This window comes from Talpa occidentalis, unplaced genomic scaffold, assembly GCF_014898055.3.
Source record: "Talpa occidentalis isolate TD23 unplaced genomic scaffold, MPIMG_talOcc4v2.1 talOcc4.12, whole genome shotgun sequence".
Taxonomy (NCBI): Eukaryota; Metazoa; Chordata; class Mammalia; order Eulipotyphla; family Talpidae; genus Talpa; species Talpa occidentalis.
The window spans coordinates 9005338-9030194 of NW_023601212.1; the positions used below are offsets into that span (position 1 = coordinate 9005338).

Here is a 24857-nt window from a genome sequence, read left to right on the forward strand (position 1 = left end):
GCTCTTTGTAAAACAGAACTTCTCACCATGTGCTCCCTTCTGGCCACAACCTCCCCTGCCTCGGAGGCCCTGCTGGCTTTGTTTATTTCCTGACCTCTGAAATCATCCTATTACCTTGACACTGAGTGTGAGATATATCTGCTCTGCTGTGCTCAGCTGTGACTGCATCTGTGTCCTATTCCTTGGCATGAATGAGTCAAGTTTTGCATGCAAATCATGTTGCTGTGGCCATACGAGTGTCAGTGGCCATGTTCCTCTGGACACTTGTGGGCCTTGCTCTAACTGGGAGGTTCTCACTGGGCCATTTGGGTCCTGGGTGATGTGTAGACACAAGTGATGTCTGGGACATATGCACTTGTCACAACTGGGGGTGCACTTGGCATCCAGTGGGTGGGGGACCATGGATGTTGCTCAGCACTGCACAGTGTCCAGGATGACTCCCCACAAGAATGACCCACTGCTTGTAGTGCTAGGGGGTGTTGCCTAACTGAGGTGCCAGGCTCCAGAGTGCCAGCATCTCCTTCATCCTTTTTACTGCCATTTGACTTGCCCTCGGCTGGTTTCCCTGTCACTGCTGAACTGGGAACCCTAATCTCGCGCCCTCTTTTTCTTTAAAACTAATAAGCTTCATCTTTTAGAGCAGTTTTAGGGTCACAGCAACACTAAGAGGAGGTTACAGAGGATTCCCACCTCCCCACTGACCTGTAGACTCATGGCTTCCCCCAGCCGGCGACCCTTGCACCAGAGGGGAGGTTTGGTGTCCTCTGAATCTGCAGGCATGTTGTGGTCACCCAGAGTCAGTAGGTTAGTTTCAGGCTCACTCTTGGTTCTGTATATTCTCTGGGTTTGGACAAATGCTAAATGTGGACAGTATCGTACCCAGTAGTTTCATGTCCCCCCCAGACCCCCTGATCTCTGCCTATTTATCCCTCCCCTAATCCTTGGCAACCACTGATCCCTTTCCTTTCTCCATAGTTTTGCCTTTTTCGGGATGTCCTAGAGTTGGAGTGACAAACTACGGTGCCTTCTTTTGGAGTACTTTCTTTTTAGTGAAGCTTTACGGAGAAACAATTCGTGTATCATACAATTCACCCTTTTAAAGTGCACACTTCAGCGGTTTTCCAGTACAGTCACTAGTCAGTTTTAGGACATTTTCATCACTTCCAAAGGAAACATCTTACCTTTCAGCTTTCACTTCCCTGTTCCCCATCCTGCCTTACCTTAAGGAACCGTGAACCCACTTCCTACATCTGTGGCTGTGCCTGTTCTGGACATTTCACATCAGTGGACCCACACTCTGTGTCTGGCTTCTCTTTCTGAGCATTGTGTTGTGTTCAAGGTCCCTCCCTGTGGTAGCCAGCGTTGAAGCTGCCCCCCTTTCAAGGCCAGTAATGTTCTCATGTGTGGGGACACGTGTGAGTCTTGTTTATTCATTAATAGACACGGGGGCTATTTCCGCCTTTTGACTATATGACGTACGCTGCTGTGACACGTGTGTGCAGGTTGACTTGTCTCTCCCTTCTCGTCTGGTCACCTGCACCAGCTGTCCTGTGGGGCCTGCGCTGAGGGCTGTGTCTCGCCCGCCATGTCCCTGAGGCACCCAGATAGTGCAAGCACGTGAGAGTTGCACACTTCATGCTGGGGGCCCTGGATGTCCAGGGTGGGGTTCAGAGGAGCCCTGAAGCCCCAGCAGCTGTAAATAAGTGTGGACCTGTTCAAATGCAATTTTCCAGGCGGTGGGGGGACAAGGTCATTCTTTATCAGATCCTCAGGTTTCTCATTAATAAGTTATAGCAAATATTACAGTGAAGGACCTTAGACCTGGAACCAACTTTTCCTGTGAGCCTGGAGGCTATTCACATACTAAGGGCAACCGGGTCATGGAACTGCATGCTTGTGGTAAACTTTAGGAAAAAGGGAGCGCTGACCATGTGTGCATGTTTGCCTCTCTCTTCCCCTTTTTTTTGGGGCACAGCTTACCAAACAGGTGGTTCTGCCCTGGGAAAACACGGGGCCACGTCTGGGGACATCTGTGGTGATCATGATTGGGGGTGCATCCAGTGGGTGGGGGCTAGGGAGACTGCTAACACCCCCACAGTGTCGAGGGGGAGAGACTTGTCTTGGGGTGTCTGGACAGAGCAGCATGCACTGTGGCTCCTTGTTGGGTGTTGGCAGTTTGCCACGGACAGTTTCTAATCAAAGGTAACTTCTCGGTCTTTTGTGCCACCAGGATGTGGCTCAGATGACAAACTCCTTTGTGCACACCTGCCAAATCACACTGAGGAATTGTTGCTCTGCGCCCGCACACAGACTTGTCAGCCGGCAGCTGGTGTAGGTGGGATGAGATAAAGGAGTTAAAAGAGAGGGGGAAGTTAATGGTTCCAGAAGCTACACTGGGAGGGTAAGATTTGATCTAGTCTTACAGAAGAAACTGTCTCTGTGGGTTCATGTAGGTCAGCGTCTACCCCCTCAGCCCTGCCAGTATTTGGAGCCATCCCAGGCACTGGAGGGGGCTAAGCAGCATTCTTGGCCCCCACCCTGTTGATGCCAGAACATTTGGGACGCCCCCTCCAAAAAGGTCCCCAGACATTGCCCAGTGTCCCCTGGGAGGTAGAATCAGCCTGGGTTAGGGGATTCCACTGACCCTAGGAGATCCATATTCCACTGTCCTCTGATCTCCCGGGATCCTGGGATGCTGCCCACATTTAAATACATGCCGGGGCGGGGGCTGTCATTGGTCTACACTGTCTGCCCCAGCTGGGATTTATTGTGGTGTCTGGTGTGAGCAGGCCTCAGACTCCTTCTTTTTTCTGAGTAATCAGCACAGCCTCTCCCTACCTTGACACGACAGACATTTCGAGCTGGATGAATCAGGGTGGGGGCATCCTGGGCAAGGGGGAGTCCTGGGCACTGCGGCATGTTGAGTAGCACCCCTGATGACCCTCTCCCCCCGACTCAGTGCCAGGAACACCCCATCCCCCAGGTCAGGACAACCGCAAATGTCCCTTTACATGGCCCAGTATCCCCTGGGGGTCAGAAGTACCCCTGATTGAGTGCAGTGATAAGGCGGCACATGTGCATTGTAAGGGAAGTAAACATATAAAATACAAAACATAAAGTTATAAGAAAACCTCCCTGGCTTCTGACAAGGAACGATGTTCTGCTCTCACAGGGACACAGCTGTGCCACCAGGAGTTCTCATCCAAATGGGGCACCCTGCAGGAAGCTGTGACCTGGCCTGGTGGTGGCCTGGGCATTCTATGTCAGGCTAGTCTGTCCCTTGGTGAGGACAGGTTGGTCCTCTGTCATGGTGTGTTCCTACTGCCTGGCCCCAGGAGACACATGCTCAGCATCTGGGGGGGCGGTGAGTGACTTCCGTCTCGGTATCCTCGCAGATGGAGGACGGCCACACGCTCTTCGACTATGACGTCCGCCTGAATGACACCATCCAGCTCCTGGTGCGGCAGAGCCTCGTGCTGCCCCCCAGCAGCAGCAGCAGCAGGGAGAAGGACTCTGAGCTCTCCGACACTGTGTCCGACACGGATTCTGGCTGCTGCCTGGGCCAGAGCGAGTCAGACAAGTCCTCCAACAGTGGGGAGGCAGCCTCCGAGATGGATGGGAAGGCAGGCTTGGCAGATGAAGAAGCTTGGGGAGAGACGGAGCTGGGTCTGTACAAGGTGAGCCTCCCATGGAAGTCTGGGGCTCGCCGCGCTTCCTGGCTGGTGTTTGTATTTCTTTGCCCCCACCCCCTATCATTGCTGGCTTCCCAGACACCAGGCTGTAAGGGTAGGCTTGCCCCCTATTCCTGGGCACCCCCAATTCTGCTCTGAAAATTTCCAGTGACCACGTTCCTTGGTAGAAATTCAGACTTGCAGGGATGCTCTGTGATCCTTAAAGCAGAGCCTGTGTCAGGACTTGTCACCATCTGGCGACTTTCTCAGTAGCTGCAAAATTTCTAAATTTACAACCACCTTCTTAATTCTTAAGGTCAGGACATTTTACCTAAAGATCTGAATTGCCAGCTTCTCTTGAAAAACAGGCCTTTCTGGGCCTCCCTGGTGGTGCAGGTGGTTGAGCGCAGTGCTGTGAAACTGTCCGCAGCCTTGGCATTGCCGGTTTGATCCTGGCCAGCCTCGGAGCAACCCACATGGCGAGCAGACCTCTCCTGTCTCGCCCGCTGCTCCCCTCAGCAGTGTATTTTGTCAGTCTGCTTGTTCTGTTCCCTGCTCTGTCTCTGGTGGATCCTCTCACCCTCCCACGCATCTGGCCTGAACCCCGGTTCTTGTATAAATAAAATAAATCTTTAAAAAAGAAAAAAAAGAAAAACGGGCCGTTCTGGCCTCCAGCCATGGAGCAGCTGCTGCTGGAGCCTATGTGCTTCAATCTGATTTTGCATACATGGCGGTTCTCACCTGGGGCAACTTAGCTCCCCAGGGAGACTGGGCAAAGTCTGGAGAGAGGTGTGGTTATCATGACTAGGGGTGCTCCTGGCATTGAGTGGGTAGGGGCCCAGATGCTGCTTAGCACCCCACAGTGCCCAGGATATCCCCCTTAGAGAACCATTAAGACCCCATGTCAGCCATACCACAGCCCAAAAACCCCTGTCCTGACACATCCAGCACCCCAGGATCCAACCAGCTTTTGTCAGTTTTGCCCATCAGCTCTTCCTCCCAGGGTTAGATGAGAGAGTTTCTGTTCCTACCAGGTCAACGAGTATGTGGACGCCCGGGATACAAACATGGGAGCCTGGTTCGAGGCACAGGTTGTCAGGGTGACAAGGAAGGGGCTGTCCCAGGACGAGCCCTGCAGCTCCACCTCAATGCCAGAGGAAGACGTCATTTATCACGTGAAATACGACGAGTGAGTGTCAGGGCAGGCGGGGGAGGGGGGGCCATAGGGTGTGGGCTGTGTGTGTGGGGGTCTGGAGTTTGCCACTGCCATGAGCCCCCGCTGGGCACAGGGTATCTTAGCTTTGCCGCTATAATGATACCACAGCCTGAGATTAAGGTGCTGGCAGGGTTGGCTCCTGGTGAGAGCTCTTGCTGGTAGCAATGGCTGCCTCTTCACTGTGTCCTCAGATGTCCTTTCCTCTGTGCTCACAGAAAGAGAGTGGGGGAGAGCTAGGGCACTCTGGTGTGTTTTCCTCTTATAAGGACACCAGACCCATCAAATGGGACCCCACTCATATGACCTCATGTCTCTTTAATTACCTCCTTAAAGGTCCTCTCCAAATATCGCCATATTGGGTGTTAGGGATCAACACATGGATTTGGGGGATGAGTGGGAGGGGGAGGGTACAGTTCAGTCCATAACAAAGGGCAAGCCCATCCTAGGGGTGCAGAGGCTTTATCTGATTCCTTTCTAAGGCCCTACTGCCTAGACCAGCTTCTGACCCATCCTCAGCCTAGCTCTGTAGAAATTACTAGAGTAATTTGATGAATGAATCCTAGTGGTTGCAAGGTTCACATCTTCTTGATTAGGGGTTGCAAGCTCTGGCCCTTAGACCAAATTCAGCCTGCTGGCTGTTTTCGCAAATAAAACTTCTTGAATCATCATGTTTACATATTGTCAGGAGCTGCTGCTTTCTTCGGCAGCAGAGTGAATATTTGTGACAGAGCCTTACCAGCTCACAGAGCCAAAAAGACTCTCTGGCCCTTCTCGGAATAAGTTTGGCAACTCCTTGTTCTTGGTAGCTCAATAGTGAAAATAATAACTGCCAGTCATCATGGATGGAGGGTTGTTCTCCTTACAGTTGAGATTTAACTTTGTTGGTAGAATTTTTTTCTTAGCCCAATTATTTTTCATTTAACACATAGACTATTTTGGTTACTCCAAAAAGTTTAAGCCCAATTATTTTATGCCTTTTGTTGAGACTGCTGGGATATCCCTACACATCCAACATAATCACTTACTGTATTCTAATATCTAGTTTGTTGCATTTATGTAAATGAAACAATATGTGATCTCTGCAAGATCACGCTCAGTACTTGTGAAAATGCTTTCAGGCCCCAGGAGTCCTTGTATACTCCCTAGGGCTGGCTTGACAAAGTACTAGCAGAAGTTACAATGGAAGTTTGTTCTTGAGCAGTTCTGAAGGTCTGAAGTCCAAAATCAAGGCCATGATCTTCTAAAACCTACAAGGGAGCATCCTTCCTCCCTCTTCCAGCTCCTGGTGGAAGCCATCCATCCTTGACTGTGGCCATATCACGCCAGTCTCCTGTCTCATTCCTGCTTATAAAGACACCTGTCATTGAATTCAAGGTCACACCCAAGTGTGACCTCATCTTGTTTACATTTGTAAAGATCCTATTTCTAAGGGTGTCATTCACGGTATGGGTATCTTTTTAGGGGACATCCTTCACCCACAATGCCTTCTGTACCTGGAACATGTCTTCTCTGCCTGTATATTTCACATCAGCGAACAGGGTCACTTGGGTGGGACTGTAAGTGCTGTTGTAATGGTAACGACCCATACCTTGGCGCTGTGGCCTCTTCCCAAGGCTTCTGTCTCCCATGGGCACTGAGGAGGGGATTTTCCTCACAGCTACCCGGAGAATGGAGTGGTACAGATGAGCTCCCGGGACGTTCGGGCCCGTGCACGGCATGTCCTCAAGTGGCAGGATCTGGAAGTGGGCCAGGTGGTCATGCTTAACTACAATCCTGACAACCCCAAGGAGCGTGGCTTCTGGTACGACGCCAAGATCACACGGAAGCGCGAAACCCGGACAGCGAGGGAACTGGTGGCCAATGTCATGATCGGGTGAGTGACGTCATGACTGGGCGAGTGAGATCAAGGGAGTGACATCATGATCGGGTGCAAGAGTGGAGCTCATGATATCAGGCTTGGGATTTTTGACTCGTGGGCCCCTCTGCTCAAACCTTTAGCCTCCTGCAGCCTTCCTGCCCTCCCCCTGGTGTCCCCACTTCCTGTTCTTATTGGTGAACACTTTTTTTTTTTTTGGTAATCTGAGACTGACCACCTCACACCCCACTCTGCCTGTGGTATCATTTCTGAGCTCCAGGAAGGGGAGAGATTTCAGGCTTCCTTATTCTCTTTATTTGTTGTTTTCAGTTTAACAAATAGTAAGTTCAGATGTGTCAAAATTGACAATGTATGGAAGGCCACCCGCTGAACACTCTGTTTCTCTATTCCCTAGTTACTTAGTTCTTTTCTTTTTGGAGACTTCACTGTTTCCATTACCTTCCAAGGTCATCCTGTGCTTAATCAAAAGCACATGCAAAAATAAACTACCACCTTGGGGGTCAGCAGGCTACAGTCCATAGGCCAGATCTGACCGTCCCTACCCATTTTGGCAAGAAAAGTTTTATTGACACATAGCCATGCACACCTGCTCACTGATTCTTTGTGGCTTTTTTGTTTTAAATTATTTATTTTTGTGTAGAAGAACTGGGGTATAGGCAGAGGATCAAGGGGTGGGGGTGGGTGGGGTGAAAAGATTCACCAGAGACAGAGTGGGGAGCTGGACAGGCAGATTGAATGAAATACACTGTTGAGGGGAGCAGCAGTCGAGACAGAAGAGCTCTGTTGCTTCATATGGGGGTTAACTCTCTGGCTGGGGGTTGAACTCAGGCTGTCTTGGTGGGCCGTCCTGGTGATAGCACTGAGACTTATCCCCTAGGCCACCAGGAAGGCCCTCTGTGGCTGCCTTTGTGCTACAAGAGCAAAGGAGGAGGGAGGAGAGGCCATGTGGCTCAGAAAGCCGAAAATAGTTATTGTCTGGCCCTTTGCAAGAAATGTTTGTCAAATCCTTCTCTATTTTGCCTCTCTGGGTGTGGGGGGTAAAATAATATGTAACAAAACCTAGTAACCCTATTCAAGTGCACAGCTCAGTGCACTTGAACATTCACAATCTTGTGCAACCATCATCTCCCCCTTGAGAAATTTCTCATTTTCCTAAATTGAAGCTCTGTCCCATTGAACAGTGGCCCCCAGGCCTGACACCCATCCCCTACTTCCTGTCTCTGTGGACTGGGACTCCTTTAGGGACCTCATATTAATGGGGTCATGTGGTATTTGTCCTTCTGAGCCTGCCTTTCACTGAGCATAATGTCCCGATCACATTACAGCATTACAGCATGTGTCAGAATTCCACCCCCCCTTTTTTTTAATTCTAGTTTTTCATTTATATATTTTTTAGAGATTTTTTATTTATTCATGCATACAAGAACGGGGGCACAGGCCAATGTGTGGGAGGGTGAGAGGATTCACCAGAGTGGGAAACAGAATAGGCAGACCGACCAAAATACACTGCTGAGGGGAACAGAGAGCGAGACATGAGAGGTCTGCCACGCCATGTGGGTATCTCCCCAGCCACTGGGGATCAAACCGGCACTGTAGAGGCTGCAGACAGCTTTGCAGCGCTGCGCTAAACCACCTGCGCCACCAGGGCGGCCCAGAATCCCCCCCTCATTATGCGGCTGGGTAATAATACTCCCTTCTATGTATGGTGAATTGATAGCCATGTAAGGGGTTGAACATCGTATGTGTCTGTGCTGAACAGTGCCCTAAGCACAAGCACAGCCAACACAGAGGTCTTGGGCATAACCATTCCTGCTATATTTTATGGCCTAGTGAGGTGATAGGGCGAGCATGGTGGGAGAGAGGGAGGGCGTGGAGCTGAGACTGGAAGCCTTGGCATCTGGACATTCAATTCAGCACCAGGAGTGTGGGATTTGTGCTTAGTTTCAGTATGATTTGCACATAGTAGTGACACACTATGACCTATGTTTAAGAAAACTCGCTTGGGCAACTGAGAGAATGGACCAGGCTGTTAGTGTGGCATCGGGGAGACTGCTGTGGGCCTTTAAGGGCAAGATCCTGAAATTTGACCCATGCTCAGTGACACCTGACTAGGCAGAAGAGGCCTTCCTCAGAGTTGGAAGTTCTCTAGCTCTGGTCCCAACCCCGGGGAAACCCTCCCTGCATGGGTCAGAGCTATAGTTGGGGCCTGGGAGGGAGCACCAAGCTGAGACTTGTTGCCCAAGGACGGCACAGCCTGTCCACGCTGCAGGGGTGGGCTGGTTGGAGGGCACACTTGGCTTGTCCAGGGCCAGATAGCAGTTGTTTTGACTTTTTGGGCTAGATGGTGTCTGTGAGTAGTATTCAGCTCTGCTTTTGTGGCTCAGAAGCAGTTACAGATGATCCATGGGTTTAGCAGTACACAGTAAAACTTTATAAAGACAAGTGGCTCTAGTTTGCAGACCCTGTTCTAACAGTCTAAATATGTATTCAGCATCCTGATGAGTTGTTAGTAGTTGTGTTGTTTACTGTTTAGGTTTGTAGCTGTGAGAGCACATATATGTAAAATACATGCAGTTGATCCTTGAACAACAGGAGTTTGAACTACACAATTCCACTTATACACGGATTTTCTTGTAAACAGTGGTGTAAACTTAATGATGCCGGTAAAGGCAGTACAGTACTGTAAATTTATTTTCCTTATAATTTTTTTAATGTTTTCTTTAACTTTATTGTGAGAATATAGTCTGTAATAATACATGTGCATGCGACATACAAAATCCATGTTAACTACCGCTATCTAGAGGCGTCTAGCCAACAGCTGGCTAGTAGTGGGTATGGTTTGGGGCAGTCAAAAATCCTATGTGAATTTTTGACTGTGTGGGAGGTGCCCCAACCCCCTGCGTGGTTCAAGTGTCAACTGTGTACACACACACACCTGTCATGCATTGCTTAACACATCTTAGTCTACAGCTAATAAAGCAGAGTCCCTGTAGACCGCCAGGTGCGTGGTTGGCACTGTCATCTAGGTTGGCATGATTACACTCTGACCTTCGCAGAATGCATGCCCACACATGACTGTGTTGTGTGTGTGTGTGTGTGCGTGTGCATACTTTAAACCAAAATCAGGTTTTTTTGAGTCAGGGTACTACCCTGAGAAATATGCTCTGCAGGGGGCGCCACTAAATAAGGAAACTTGCGAGTGAGGTGAAGTGATTCATGACATTTTTTTATTCATCTTTTGTCTCGGTCAGTTCAGGCAGCTATAGCAAAGTGCCCTGGACTGGGTGACTTGCGGACAACAGAAATTCACTTTTCGTAGTTCTGGAGGCTGGAAGTCCGAGGTCAGGGTGCTGGCTGGTGAGGTGCTGGTCAGACACTACCCCGAGGGAGAGTGAAGAGGAAGTGGCTGTCACTGTGATGGGTGCTGATTCTGACACGGAGGCCCCAGCCTCGTGACAGAGTCTAACTCTAGTCACTCCCCAAATTCACTCATCCCCTAGGCTGCCACCACATGACTGAGGGGGCCACAGCCTTCCAGTCCGTAACATATGCCCCCCCCATCCAGTGAGTCCTTTCCCTGCCCCTCTTGGATGCCAAGAAACAACATGTTTAAAAATTGTGCTCATTTTTACACAACCCCATGAATATACTGGTAACCCCCAAATTATTCAATTTTTTTCATTTGTGACCTGTTTTTTTTTTATTGATTAAACTTTAATTTTTTACTTTGTTCATTTTTGTACAATGTTTGATTATTCACTTTGAAATGGGTACTATGTCTGGAATTTAAATTATGTCACTAGATAGAGCTTTTTCCCCCTTTTTGTAAGAGCATAAAACAAATCCCGCTCCGCGCTTGGGCTCTTGCTTCAGACTCTGGCCTGAATGCCGGCCTGGCGTGCAGGCCAGTCTGCGTGCTTCTGTCGTGTGTGCTGCTCCACCGCGTGCAAGTCAACAGGATTTTGAGGCAGTCTGTGATCAGTGATGGTTATAGCCTAGAACAGGCTCTGCTGCTTCTAGGAGCCTGATTCACACTGAATATTTCTGAACATCACGTCTCAGACCTGCCTTTTTGCTGAAACCCAGACCTTGGAAAGTGTCGGCATCAGTGTCCCTAAGGCTGAGCATAGGCAGCAGGGCCGATCTTTAGTTGGAAGGCAAAGGTTCAACTGCACTTGAGCTTACATGTTGTATAACTCTGGGCTTTAGATTCCCTGATACCCAGTCATGCCAGGGTCTGAGGCAGATGCTCACAGGCTTTAGGCTGGGATGATGGCGTTGGGGGCATGTGTGCCCTCTCTAGGTTTTTTAATGTACAGTTTTGTAGGACACCCCCAAGCTGCCTTCCAGCGTGGCTGCAACGCTTTGCATCCCCACCAGCTGCGGCTGCGAGGTCTTGTCGCTTCACATTGGTGTTTGGCATTGTTGACACGTCACCTTCAGTATTAACCGAGTCCACAGCATCCAGGATGCAATGACTAGACTGTGTTCCGTCTCCTTGGGCAGCCTCCGGCCAGGCAAGGCAGAGAGATCTGCAGAGAATGGATAAGTGAGATGCTTTTAGCAATGATTGCTTCAGTGTCTGAGCAGCCACCCAGGTTGAGAGGCTCACTAAGGCACCTCATCCTGATTGCTGCTTGGTGTGCCACTGGTGCTGCCAGTTCTTGCCAGGGCTGACTGAGCCCTCTGCCTCAGCTCATTTGTGAGAACTGTTTTAAATTCAGGTTCAACTTTACTTTCGGGTAATTGTAGATTCCCATTCAGTCGTAAGGCATACTTCAGAGAGATCTGGGTTCTCTTTATTCAGAGTCCACAAGGGTTACAATGTGTGAATCTGGTACAGTGTCACAGCCCCCTGTTGATGCACGTACAGTAAAGATGAGGTCTGCTCCAGTACCACCTCCTCTCTCCTCACCCACAACCTGACCCCAGGTTTCTCCCCACCCATAAAAGCACGTTCTCCTGTCTGTATCCTGTGTAACTTGCAGGGACATATGTAAAAGGAGTCATCTAGCGTGTAACCTTTGGGATTGACTGTTTTCACTCTACACAAGTTGAAATGTGGCTAATGTCAGCCGTTTATTCCTTCCCCCTGCTGGTGTTCCATGGTGTGGACCTACCACAATTTAACCACTTACTCGTTGAAGGACATCTGGGTTGTTTTCCAGTTTGGGGTTGTTAAGGATTCATTTGCCTAAATTCATGAGTCATAGTGGTCTGTAGTTTTCTTATTTTGTTTGGTTCTGATGTCCAGGTAGTCTTGGCTTCATAAAAATGAGTTGGGACATAGTCTATGTTGTTCTATTTTCTGGAAAAGATTGTGTCAAGATGATAACTCTTAAAAATGTGTGATTGGGATTCTCTAGTGAAATCCATTGGGATCTGGAGATTTCCTTGGGGGGTGTTATTTATTAATACATTTTCTTTAATGATTGTGGGACTATCTGAACTATTTCATTGTGGCTGAGTTTAATTAGTTTGTGGTTTTCACAGAATTAGCCCATTTCTGTGAGAGCAGAGTTATTATTACTGGTATTTCTTACTCTTCCACGCCAGCAGGGTCTGTGGCTCGACCTGTCTTATTCCGGAACTTGGTGGTTATATCTTTTCTCTCTGTTACTCTTATTAGTGGTTTGTCATTTTCACTGGTTATTTGTAAAACCCAGCTTTTTGTATCATTGCTTCCCTATTGTTTTCATTTCGTTGATTTCTGCTCTCTTCTTTTAAATTTTTCCCCTTCTACTTTGGATTGGTTTCTTTAGGCAGCAGCTTAGACTATTGATTTGAGGCATTCTTTAGTGCTCTAAGTTTAGTGTCATAAGTCTGCTTTAACTGCTTCCCACATGTTTTGCTGTGTTAAATTTTTTTATTTTCAGTTCTGTTTCCTTTGAGACTTCTCTTTTACTCTTGGTGTGTTTGGAAGTATGGTGTTTAAATCTCATATGTTTGGAGATTTTTGCAAGTGTTAATTCCCAAGTGTTCAGAGATTTTGTCTTTCTGTTACCGTTTTCGAATTTGACTGCATTATAGTCAAAGAACATACTCCATGACTTCAGTTCTTCCAAATTTGTTGAGGTTTGTTTCATGGCTCAGAACATGATCTGTCTTGACTGAATCAAGAAGATGTGGTACATATATACCATGGAATATTACTCAGCATTCAAAAAAGATAAACACATGCAATTTGCAGCAACATGATGGCGCTGGAAGGGATCATGCTCAGCGAAATAAGCCAGAAAGAAAAAGAAAAATACCGGATGGTCTCACTCATAGCAGGAATCTAGAAAACTTAAATAAGGGACCAGGAAAATGAATAACTATAAGAAAGTGAAAATCAAAATCAACAAAAAACTATGAACCAGAGACACTCTATGGGGGGTAGAGGGTGGGAGGGGAGGGATTGGGGTCAAAATAAGGGGGTTGCAATTGTATGGGGAATATAAAAATAAAATTTATTATAAAAAAATAAAAACTAGTATATCACACAATTAAAATAAAAGATATGCTGGAGGATTCTCCTCTTTTGCTGGAAAAAAAAATTTTATGCAAATAAAATAAGTAAAAAGGCAAAAAAACAAAACAAAACAAAAAAAGGTATATGATCTGTCTTGGTGACTACTCCATGGTTGCTTGGGGTTGTGTTTGATATATTCTGTTGTTGAGTGGAGTGTGCTATTTATATCTGTTGGATTCTGTTGGTTGATTGTACTGCTCACATTTTCTATATTCTTGCTGATTTTCTGTCTGATATTTGTGTGAGTTGGCAAGATTGAAGTCCCCCACTATAATTGTGGATTTGTCTCTTCTTTCAGCTTTCATATTTGTGATGCTATGTTGTTTGGTACATTCACATTTAGTATGGTTATGTCTCTTGGACAGCTGATCCTTTTATTATTATGTGATGGTCCCCTTTGTCTCTAATAATTTTTTTTTACTCTGAAACCACCTTTATCTGAGGGATGTGTGTGTGTGTGTGTGTGTGTATTTGTATGTATAGTGACACTCCTGATTTTTCTTAAAACAGTTAATGTTAGCATGGTGTATTGTTTTCTATGCTCTCAAGCTATATGGTTGAATTTGATGTGGGCTTTCTTGTAAACAGTATATAATTGGGTTAATAAAAATCAGTGGTGCCAATCTTTGCCTTTTGATTGACATTTTTAGATCATTTACATTAAAGGTAATTATTGGTATGTTGGGATTAAGTCTCCTGTTTCATTTTTGGTGACCTTTATTTCTTGTTCCTCTTTTTCTGTTTATCTGCTCTTTCTGTGAGTTACATAAATAATTTTAGGATTCTGTCTTGATTTATTTATAGTCTTGAGTGTGTTGCTTTGATTTGTTATCTTAGTAGTGTCTCTGGATTTTACTATGTAAACATGTGACAGACTGGTATCACCTTTTTTAAAAGATTTACTTATTTATGCATACAAGAACTGGGGTACAGGCCAGTGGTGTGGGTGGTGAGAAGATTCACCAGAAACAGAGTCGGGAACAGAACAGGCAGATGTGCTGAAATACACTGCTGAGGGAAGCAGTGGGCAAGTCAGGAGAGGTCTGCTGCGCCATGTGGGTAGCTCCCTGGCCGGGGATCGAACTCGTGCTGCAGTGGCTGTGGACAGCTTCATAGGTTGCATCTTAACCCCTTGCACCACCAGGGAGGCCCCCGACTGGCATCACTTTTACTATTTTGAGGCATCTCTTTACTCTTCCTCGCTTGCTGTGTATCAGAGTGTTAAAATTTTAATTTTGATTGTCATATATAACAGAAAACTTGTAAGGAGGACAACCTATTATATATACCCATATTTCTGCTTTTTCTTACATCTCAAAAATTCCTTGCTTTATAAAATTTCCTATTTGAAGAACTTCTGTTAGTTGTTCCTTAAGGGTGCTGCTTCTTTTTTTTTTTTTTTTTTTTTTTTTTAAAATTTATTTTTATTTATTTTTTATAGAGGCATGTTTTATTTATTTATTTGTTTGTTTGTTTGTTTATACATGCACTGGGTACAGTCAGAAGCGCGGGACGGTGAGAGAATTCACCAGAGCCAGAGCGGGGAGCAGAGCAGGCAGAGGGACTGAAGTACACTGCTGAGGGGAGCAGCGGGCGGCAGGAGAGGTCTGCGCGCCATGCGGGACCCTCCTCCGGTGGCCGGGGAGCAGCTGGGGATCGAACCGGCGCCGCAGAGGCTGCAGGCAGCTTCACAACCCAGCGCTCAACTGCTGCGCCACCAGGGAGGCCCAAGGGTGCTGCTTCTTGCAACAGAATCTTTTACTTTTCCATCATCTGGTGCTCCCACCTCCATTATGTTGAAGTAACTCCCACTATCATTTAATCCATAAATATTTTAGATTGTATTTTAAGTGATGCTTTCTAAGAAACATAGTTATAATGCTGTTATCACAACCTAAAACTTAGCAATATGTTTTAATACATATCAAGTCATTGTTTAATCTTCCAGTGATCTCACTTAAAAAATTATGCAATCAGAATCTAAGTATAGCAAGTCCTTAAATTTTGTTACAATGTTGTTGAGGGGGGAAAAAAATCTCAGCTGCTCTTGAAGAATTTACTTGGTTTCCTTACATATTTTTGCTTTAAGACTATATATCTACAGATTTCAGTTAAGCTGATATATATCTTTTAAATTCCTTTTAATCTGGGGATCCCCGGCCTGGGAGCTGACCCACGTGGCACAGCAGAACTCTTCTGTCTTGCTTGCTGTTCCCCTCAGCAGTGTATCTCAGTAGATCCGCTGCTCTGCTTCCCGGTGAATCCCCTTATCCCCCGCACCTCTGGTGTACACTGTAGTTCTTATATGCATAAATAAAAATAAATCCTTAAAAAAAATAAATTTCTTTTGATCTTTCTGCATGTCCCCCCTTCTTTTTCTTAACTCTATTTGTCAAGGAAACCTGGTTAATTTCAATGACTTTTCACAATCGGAGTTTGCCTTCTGCACCTTCATGGTGTCCTTTCTGTGTTCCCTGGACCTGTGTTCACATGAACTGGTGGATAGAACTGGCCCAGTGCTGACTAACCCTTTGTTCTGAACCCTTGCAGTGTGGCCAGTATAAATTGAGATGTGCCTTAAGCGCGAAATACACATCGGATTTTGAGGCTGAGTGTGGCGAAAAGCAATATAAAATAGCTCATTAATAATTCTCTAATCATGGGCCTCCCCGGTGGCGCAGTGGGTTGTGCGCAGCGTTGTGAAGCTGCCCACAGCCTCTGCAGCGTGGGTTCAATTCCTGGCCGGCTAGGGAGAAACCCACATGGCGCGGCAGACCTCTCCTGCCTTGCCCACTGCTCCCCTCAGCAGTGATTTCGGTCTGTTTGCCTGTTCTGCTCCCCGCTCTGTCTCTGGTGAATTCTCTCACCCTCCTGCGCCTCACACTGTACCCCAGTTCTTGTATAAATAAATAAATCTTAAAAAAAAATAAATTTCCACTCTTTTATAAAAAAATAATTCTCTTACCATTATATTTTGAAATAATATTTTGTGTACACTGGGTTACATCAAACATTCAAATTGGTTCCATCTGTTTTCACTTTTTGAATGTGGTTGTTAGAACATGTAAAATTACACATCTGTATGTGGTCCATATTTGACTTCCATCTGAGTTTACTAAATTGGAAGTTGTATTGATCCCTGGGTGTTTTTTTTTTTTTGTGGGACCCTCACCGGTGGCTGGGGAACGAACCAGCGCTGCAGAGGCTGGGGGCAGCCTCGTAGCCCAGCGCTCAACCGCTGCGCCACCAGGGTAGGCCCCCTGGGGGTGGTTTTAACTTAAAGGAGAGAATTTTAATGTAACATTGATCAGACTTGGCTTTTATGGTTTTTACATGTTGGACCCTGTTTCATTGGAAGGCTAGAACTTCCTCTCAAGTGCATCATGTGATGAAGCTCCAGCTTAGGTGCAGCCTGGATGTTGTGTCTGACTTGGTAGGACTAGAATTGGCAAGGGAGGTAGCCAAGCAAATGTAGGGGACCCTGGGAGAGCTCTAATGTGATGTAACTGGAGCCAGAGGTGTTCTGTGCCCCCAAATGTGTCAGGGTAAAATCCCTCTCAGGCTTCCGGGTGGGCTGGCCAGCCAGGCTGTTCTGACAGCTTGTCTCTCACAGGGGTGATTATCTCAACGACTGTCGGGTGATCTTTGTGGATGAAGTTTTCAAGATTGAGCGCCCAGGCGAGGGGAGCCCCGTGGTGGAGAATCCATTGAGAAGTGAGTTCTGACCCTGTCCCAGCGAGTCTCCCAGGCAGGCCAGGGGTGGGGCGGGGTAGGGGCTCCTATCATCCTTGACGTGGTACCACTTGAGCTGACTCTGCCCTCATGCCCAGGGAAGAGCGGGCCCTCCTGCAAGCAGTGCAAGGACGACGAGAGCAAGGCCTGCCGGGTGTGTGCCTGCCACCTGTGCGGCGGCAAGCAGGACCCCGACAAGCAGCTCATGTGCGACGAGTGCGACATGGCCTTCCACATCTACTGCCTCTGCCCGCCCCTCAGCAGCATTCCCAAGGAGGACGAGTGGTGAGTGGACAGAGACCCTGCCCATGCCAGAGACAGCTCGGGGCTGTGGGCACTCAGCCATCCGGGTCGGGGTGCAGGATGCCAAGAAATGAGGCTAATGCCTGTCACCCAGTAAGCCTGAAAGGGACAATAAGAAATGGGGACTTAGGCCTCAAATAAGTGCAGGGAAGGAGTCCTGGCAGGTTAGACGCAGGGAGCTGCTGTCCCCTGTGCCCCAGGCCTCTTCACTATGATGTTCTCGGCGCGTGTTAAAGGTGACTGCTGACGCGGCCAGAAGCTTGTGATGTGCTGGGCTCTGTCAAGGCACTCCTGTGTTAAAGAAGCTGTTCCTGTAGCTGGGGAGTGGCTGCTGCTTGCACACCACATCCCCCATGGTTTGTAGAGATGTCAAAATTGAGTCCACGGCAGTGAGATGATGCCTATTGAAATGCCCATGTGTTCCCACTGGATTTACCCGTGTTATTGGGAGGCACTGTGGAATCTCAGCAGGAGCGGGATAAGGGCTTGCTGACCAATAGCATGTTCCGTGATGATGGATGTGCTTTTGATCTGTGCCGTCCATCAGGTCACCACTAGCTACACATGGCTATCAAGGACCTTTGGTGTAGTACGTAAGACCAAGGAACCAGACGTATTTGAATTTAAATGGCCCCCACCTTGCATAGCACAGGACAGCAGGGAGCCAGGAGACAGATGGCGAGTCTGCAGTGTGGGGCCCGTGGAATGGGCAGGCCAACAAGGAAGGGATGGGCTTTCACATAGAAGGTGACATCCCTGTTCTAGGTACTGTCCTGAGTGTCGAAATGATGCCAGCGAGGTAGTACTGGCAGGGGAGAAGCTGAAAGAGAGCAAGAAGAAGGCTAAGATGGCATCGGCCACATCGTCCTCCCGACGGGACTGGGGCAAGGTGAGAGGCTCCTCTCTTTGCTCGTGCTCCTGCCCTCCCTCCATGCCTTCCTGCTCACACTCAACTTGCTCTTCCCTCTCTGCCTCTGGAATGAGCAGGGCATGGCCTGTGTGGGACGCACCAAGGAGTGCACCATCGTACCATCCAACCACTATGGACCCATCCCAGGGATCCCCGTGGGCACCATGTGGAGGTTCAGAGTCCAGGTACCTGTGAACATCCTGGGACCCGGGGCTTGGCTTATAGGTGCTAGCCTTCCAGAAGCTGCTTCCAGAGCAAGTGGCAGGGCTGGAATATAAGCCGGCTCTTTCTGTGCTGTAGCTCAGAATTGGGTCACTGGCTCTGGAGGCGGGGGGAAGGGGTGGGTTGACGGGTTTCTACAGCTGTCAGTCCAGAAAGTGCAGTTTATTGCTCGGTGTTATCACAGGTCAGCGAATCAGGAGTCCACCGGCCTCACGTGGCAGGCATCCATGGCCGGAGCAATGATGGGGCCTACTCCCTGGTCCTGGCTGGAGGGTATGAGGATGACGTGGTGAGTGTGGCGGGATTGGTTGATTTTTTTTTTTTGGGGGGGGGTGGCAAATGTAAAAACAAATTTTGCCATTTTAATAATTTTTAAGTGCAGTTGTTGGCATTAAGTGCATTTATGCTGTTGTGCAGCCGTCCCCACCGTCCATCTCAAGAACTTTCTCATCTTTCACCAAATGAAACTCTGCCCCATTAAACACTAACTCCCTTTCCCCCCTCCTCCCGCTCCTGGCACCACCTTTCTACTTCTTGTCTCTATGGATGTGACTCCTTTAGGGCCCTCCTTCTGTGTGTGACTTATTTTATTGAGCGTCATGTCTTCATGATTCATCCATGTGGTTGTGTGTGTGTCAGACTCACCTTCCTTTTTTAAGGCTGAGTAATATTCCACCGCATGGATAGACCATATTTTGCTTATCCATTCACATATTGGTAGCCAGTTGTTTCTGTGATTTTGCTGTTGTGAACCGTTGCAGTATGAACATCACTGCAACTATCACTTCAAGACCTTGCCTTAATTCCTCTGGGGAGTGTATCCCTATAAGTGGAATTGCTGAGTACTGAGGTTATTGTTTTTAAATCTCTGAGGCCCTTTCATACATTTCCCACATTGCACCATCCCACGTTCCCACCAGCCGTTACAAGGTTTCCAGTTCCTCCACATCCTCCCCAACACCAGTTTCTGTTCCTGGCAGTTGCCATCCTGATGGGTGTGCGGGGTCTCTTTGCAGTGGCGCTTCTCTCCTCTGCCGAATGCTCACCCAGCCCTTCTGTCTGTTTTAGGACCATGGGAACTTTTTCACCTACACAGGTAGCGGTGGCCGAGACCTTTCTGGCAACAAGCGGACTGCAGAACAGTCCTGTGATCAGAAACTCACCAACACTAACAGGTTTGTGAAAGCAGGTTTTCTTCTTCTCTGACGTTCTTCTCTGTCCTCTGGCAGCCACATGGGCAGTAGGAGATGTTCTTTTGGGGTGTCATGTCCAGAAAGTTAGACTCCTGTGATGAGTGTGATGGAAGTAGGGATGCTGAACATCCATTTTTTCCCCTTCTCTGCTTAAGACTTGAGAGTGTTTCAGATGCATTAAAGCAGACTTTCCCCCTAAAGGCCAGGTAATAGTTGCTATTTTATGCAGGTTTCTTCTATTGCAGCTGCTCAGCTGCCATCATAGCACAAGAGCAGACACAGACCATGTGTAAATGAGTGAGCAGGGCTGTGTTCCAGTAAAACTTTATTTGCAAATCCAAGTGGAAGGTGAGTTGGCAGGATGCTGGAGGACTTTTTAAGTGTGAAATGCATCAGAAAGCCCAAAAGAAAAGACAGAGATTTGATGATGTACACTTCATAAATTGCATCAATAAATTCCATCAAAATATGACCGTGATGGTTATGTCCTTAATTTAAAGTTGTTGCAAATCATTAAGAAAAACTAATTTTAAAAAATCAAAAGACATAAAAATAATTCCCCAAAGAGATGCACATCTCTAACGACTATGACAAACTGTTCAGTTTCAGTAATCAAATAAATACAAGTTCAAGCATTGGTACAACACTGTTTCTTTTCCCCTACAGTATGGGTCAAGAATTTAAAAATGTTTGCAAATGCCAAGTCATGCCAACAGTATTCCACTATTGGTAGAAATATATATTTCTGGAAAGTTTCCCTCTCTCTATAGAGCCTTGTGTCTGTCTTTTCTCATGACCCTAAAGATCCACATTGAAAAGACCCTATAGGTCATGATTGACAGGAGGTGAGAATTTCATGTGTCTTGTTTACTAAAAGAACAAAATAGCAATAGAAAATAAGGAAGAGTCCATTGTAGTACATTCTTTTCTCTAATGGAATATTTTAATTTGAGTAGACGTTAAAAATTCCATTTTTAGGAGAGGTTTAATGACGTGAGGAACTGCTCATGCGCTTACTTTAAGTGCTCAGATGCAAAGCACCATGAAATCCATTCCTCACATGTGCTTGTGCAGAGAGAACAATGTCTCGTGGCGGCTAGTTTTTCTTTCATCCCCGAGGAAGCAGCCCCATTGCGTCAGTGGCGAGCCTGACCTCTGCCCTGGTCACCCGGCCTCGGTGGCCCTGCTGGGACAGACCTGCTGGCCAGGCATGTGCTTTTGCGCCGCCTCTTTTCTTTGTCACGCTGGATCTTAGCCAAAAGCCCGAGAAGCAATGCCTCTTCTCCTCCTGATGGCCTCTTACCTGGTGGTGTGTTAGTGTCCTGTGACACCAGTAACAAAATACCCTGAACCTGGGGTTTTAAGAGCAGTAGGAATTTCCCCTTGCACAGTTCTCTGTGCCCAAAGTCTGAAATCAAGGTGACAGCAAGACTGTGCTCCCCTGAAACCTGGAGAGTCCCTCTTCCCACTCCTTGACTCTCGTGGCTGCTAGCAATCCTAGCAGCCTCATGGCTTCCAGACACATCCTCAGCCCTCATCCTCCATCTTCCCATGGCCTCCCTGCTGGTGTGTGTCTAGATTTCCCTTTGCATATAGGATACTGGTCATGAGATTTAGGGCCCCCTTCATCCATTCTGGCTTGAACTCCCTCTGCAAGCACCCTGTTTCCAAAGGCCGTGCTCACAGGTTCTAGGGCTTAGGACTGGGCCTCCCTTCTTGGGAAATGCAGCCCAACTACAATGCACAGGTTCCTGCCTCTCCCCGCAGGGCGCTGGCTCTGAACTGCAGTGCCCCCATCAACGACCGCAAAGGGGCTGAGGCCAAGGACTGGAGGTCAGGGAAGCCGGTCAGGGTGGTGCGGAATGTCAAGGGCGGCAAGCACAGCAAGTACGCCCCCGCTGAGGGCAACCGGTACGACGGCATCTACAAGGTGAATGCTCCTGCCTGCTGGGGGAGGGGAGGGAAGCCATGGCCCCTCTGTTGTGGCCACCAAGGGTGTGAGATGTCTCTGACCTTGGTCCTCACTTCCTGCAGGTCGTGAGGTACTGGCCCGAGAAGGGGAAATCTGGCTTTCTGGTGTGGCGCTATCTCCTGCGGAGAGATGACGATGAACCCGGCCCCTGGACCAAGGAAGGGAAGGACCGGATCAAGAAGCTGGGGCTGACCATGCAGGTGCGGCCTGGCTGGACTCACTGGGGTGTGGGGGTGCCAGCTCTGCCCTCTTCCTGGTCGTTAGTGTCTGGTAGTCATGGGCTTGTCATGATGGGTCAGCTTCTGGGGCTCATGACAGCAGCCAGCCCAAGTATTGGTTCCAGGCCTGAAGCGCTCCTGGGTTTCTCCCATTCCAGATTCCAAACAGCTGTCACCTTGCTGCCTGAGGCCTTTCTCTTCCTTAGCTGGTGGACACTGGCACCAGCTGGTCGTGTTTTTGCCTCTTTATGTCTTTCCATTCACAGTTTTACAGTTCTAATCTAGACTTCGTTATCACAGTATTAGAAGAGGAGCTTGTCCAAAATTAGTTTGGAATCCAGTCTCCTCTGCTCTTCACTCGGCCCTATTTCTCCCCCTTCCCCTCAAAAGTAAACCCCAACTTACAAAGAGAAAAAAACAAGCAGGGACAAACCAACCAAAATCTTGAAATAGAGAGCACTGGATGTGAAGATAGAAGGAATAGCCCCTTGGAGCAATTGCTCACCTCTTCATAGCAACAGACTCTTCCAGAGTTTACCCAAAGCGGGAATACAGCTCTTTTGCACTATAATTATGGTATTTTCTGTTCATTATGGTGAGATGCTCTACAGCTGATAAATTGTTGTGGGACTATTTAAGGAATCTTAATTGCTATTGAGAGTCTGCTAGTGCCTACGCCCTGGGGGTGGGGGGGGTCACAGCAAGTTGCCTTTTGAACATGTTTGTACCACAGGGAATTTCAGAAGCTGAGGTGGGTGGGGGAAGTAGCCTGGGGACCCTGGGATAGGGCATCAGCTTCAGCTGGAAATAGGGTTCTGATTTATGACTTCAATCATCATTGCGACTTAATGTTGCTAAATATCTGTAGACATTTCTTGATGTCTTATCTGGCAGTCAGACAGGACTGTGTAGGGTCCTTAGAGGTGGAGTCTGAATAACTGTTAGGGTCTGAGGACCCCACGATGCATCAGAATCTTGGTTGGGGTATGGATTGGCAAGCTAAGGCCCTGGGGCCAGTTGTTTCACTCACTTATGAGCATGCCTGCTTTTGAATAATAGTCAAGCTCTCACTATTTCCCACAAAGCTGGAAATTTTTACTCTTTGGCTCCTGTTGGAAAAGTATTCCTGCCCCTAACTTAATTAAATAAGATAATAAACCTATCTTATTTGCCTACTCTGTTGCTAAGCATCTGCTAATACTAAGCATTATCTCATTTAATACCTCACCTCCACCCTGCCTGGCGGATGGTACCTGAGGCCTTTATTCCAGGTAAATGGCTGCGATTAGTGAGCTATTGCCGGAGACACCAGGCTGAGTAGGGGAGGCCCCTCAGCTGGGTCAGATCATGGTGTCTCTAAGGGCTGGGAGGGAGTGGCAAGGAGGTGAGTATGATAGGGAGGTGGCAGGAAGCACAAAGAGGTGCCAGGTGGTGGGGGAGGATGCCTCCCGCCCCTAAGGAGACCCAGGTGACTGGGACTAAAGCTTGCTCTTCACCACCTGTCCCCCTGCACAGTATCCTGAAGGCTATTTGGAGGCCCTGGCCAGGAAGGAGAAAGAGAAGGAGAACCGCAAGAGGGTGGCTGAGGACACGGAGGAGGAGGAGGAGGAGGAGGAGGACGAGGCCTTCACGTCCCCCAAGAAGGGCAAGGGCAAGCGGAAGAGCAAATCCACAGGTGGGCGCCCGCGCGTGTCCCCGCGGGTTGTCACCAGGTGGGGGTCCCCCGCTGCCCTCACCCACCCTTTCTGTCCTAGCAGGTGGCAAATCCAGCAGTGGGTCCCCTCGAGGGACACCCAAGAAGAGCAAAGTAGAGCCCTACAGCCTCACGGCACAGCAGAGCAGCCTCATCAAGGAGGACAAGAGCAACGCCAAGCTGTGGAATGAGATCCAGAGGTCGCTCAAGGATGGCCCGGTGAGCCCCGCAGGGCCTGGCGGCCTCTGTGGCCCCTCGCGCATGTGTGTATGTGCTTGTGTGTGTGTAGATGTAACATGAAATTAACCATCCTGACCTATTGAAGTTCACCCACGTTAAACACGGTCACATGGCTGTGCAGCGTCCTCACCATCCAGTCCCAGAACTTTCTCATAGTTCCTGACCAAAACTGTCCCCATTAAACACTAGCTCCCACCTTTCCCCGCCCCGCCCCCACCATCCACTCCTGCCTGTATGGATGTGACTCCTCTGGGGACCTGGTACAGTGGAGTCGGTGTTGGTTTGTTTGTGTCTAGATTATCTTATTTACGGTGCTTTTGAGGCCCACCACGTCAGCTAATGCCTTGGTGTCCTCTGCCATAGGAATTGCTATCCTTGAGTCAACCCAAACCCTATGAGCCCTGGGCCGGCTGCCTGTTCCTGCCAATGTCCTCCTGCTGGACTCTTTCTGGTCATTCCTTTGTAGGGCTTGTGCCTTCCCACATCCTCCCTAGAGCACTTCCTCCCTCCCTTCTTGACTCAGCCTCTTCCCCCTGTGGCTGCACTTACAAATGTGTCTTCAGGAATTAAAACCCAGATGTAGGCAGGCTGGCTCCTCTTGAGGCTCCATGGGATCCCCTTTCCAGCCTCTTAGAGATACCCCTTTCCTGAGCTCAGGCCCTTCCTCTGTCCTCACAGCCAGCAGCGCAGCCTCTTTCTGTCTCTCTGCATCAAACCCTCCTCCTCCCTCTATAAGGAACCTCATGGGGACACCGGGGCCCCGGGGATCCAGGATGCTCCTTACCTCAGGGGTCTCAACTTCATCCCCACTGCAAAGACGCTTTTGCCATGTGAGGTGACATGTCCACGAGCCCCAGATGTGACGTGGGTGTGTTGGGGGCCACAATTCAGCCACCTCATGTCCTGCAGGCCACCCTCTCTGTGGCGCCCTCTGACCCCAGCATTGCAGGGCAGCTCCCACCCTCCCCACACCCCACCTCCCTGCTGTTCTCCCCCATGTGCTGCTCAGCGTCTCTGTCTCCATCTGTTCCGCCTCGGGTCTCTTACCCTGGGCTCCAGGTCCCTGTATTTAACCCACCACTGGGCCCTGGCTGTTG

At 48.5% G+C, this 24857-nt stretch overlaps 1 protein-coding gene across 4 annotated transcripts in view; it reads left to right on the plus strand.

Annotated features, from left to right (window-relative positions):
- The window catches only part of UHRF1 (ubiquitin like with PHD and ring finger domains 1), a 40566-nt gene that overhangs the window by 10258 nt on the left and 5451 nt on the right, over positions 1-24857 (plus strand). For all 4 annotated transcript variants that reach the window (XM_037505136.2, XM_037505137.2, XM_037505138.2 and 1 more), the window contains 13 exons: positions 3396-3677; positions 4706-4860; positions 6545-6760; positions 16891-16991; positions 17108-17294; positions 18078-18201; positions 18300-18407; positions 18629-18733; positions 19513-19619; positions 21405-21567; positions 21672-21809; positions 23343-23502; positions 23585-23739. In XM_037505136.2, coding sequence (XP_037361033.1) covers positions 3396-3677; positions 4706-4860; positions 6545-6760; positions 16891-16991; positions 17108-17294; positions 18078-18201; positions 18300-18407; positions 18629-18733; positions 19513-19619; positions 21405-21567; positions 21672-21809; positions 23343-23502; positions 23585-23739 — 2001 coding nt within the window. The remainder of the gene's footprint in view (positions 1-3395; positions 3678-4705; positions 4861-6544; positions 6761-16890; positions 16992-17107; positions 17295-18077; positions 18202-18299; positions 18408-18628; positions 18734-19512; positions 19620-21404; positions 21568-21671; positions 21810-23342; positions 23503-23584; positions 23740-24857) is intronic.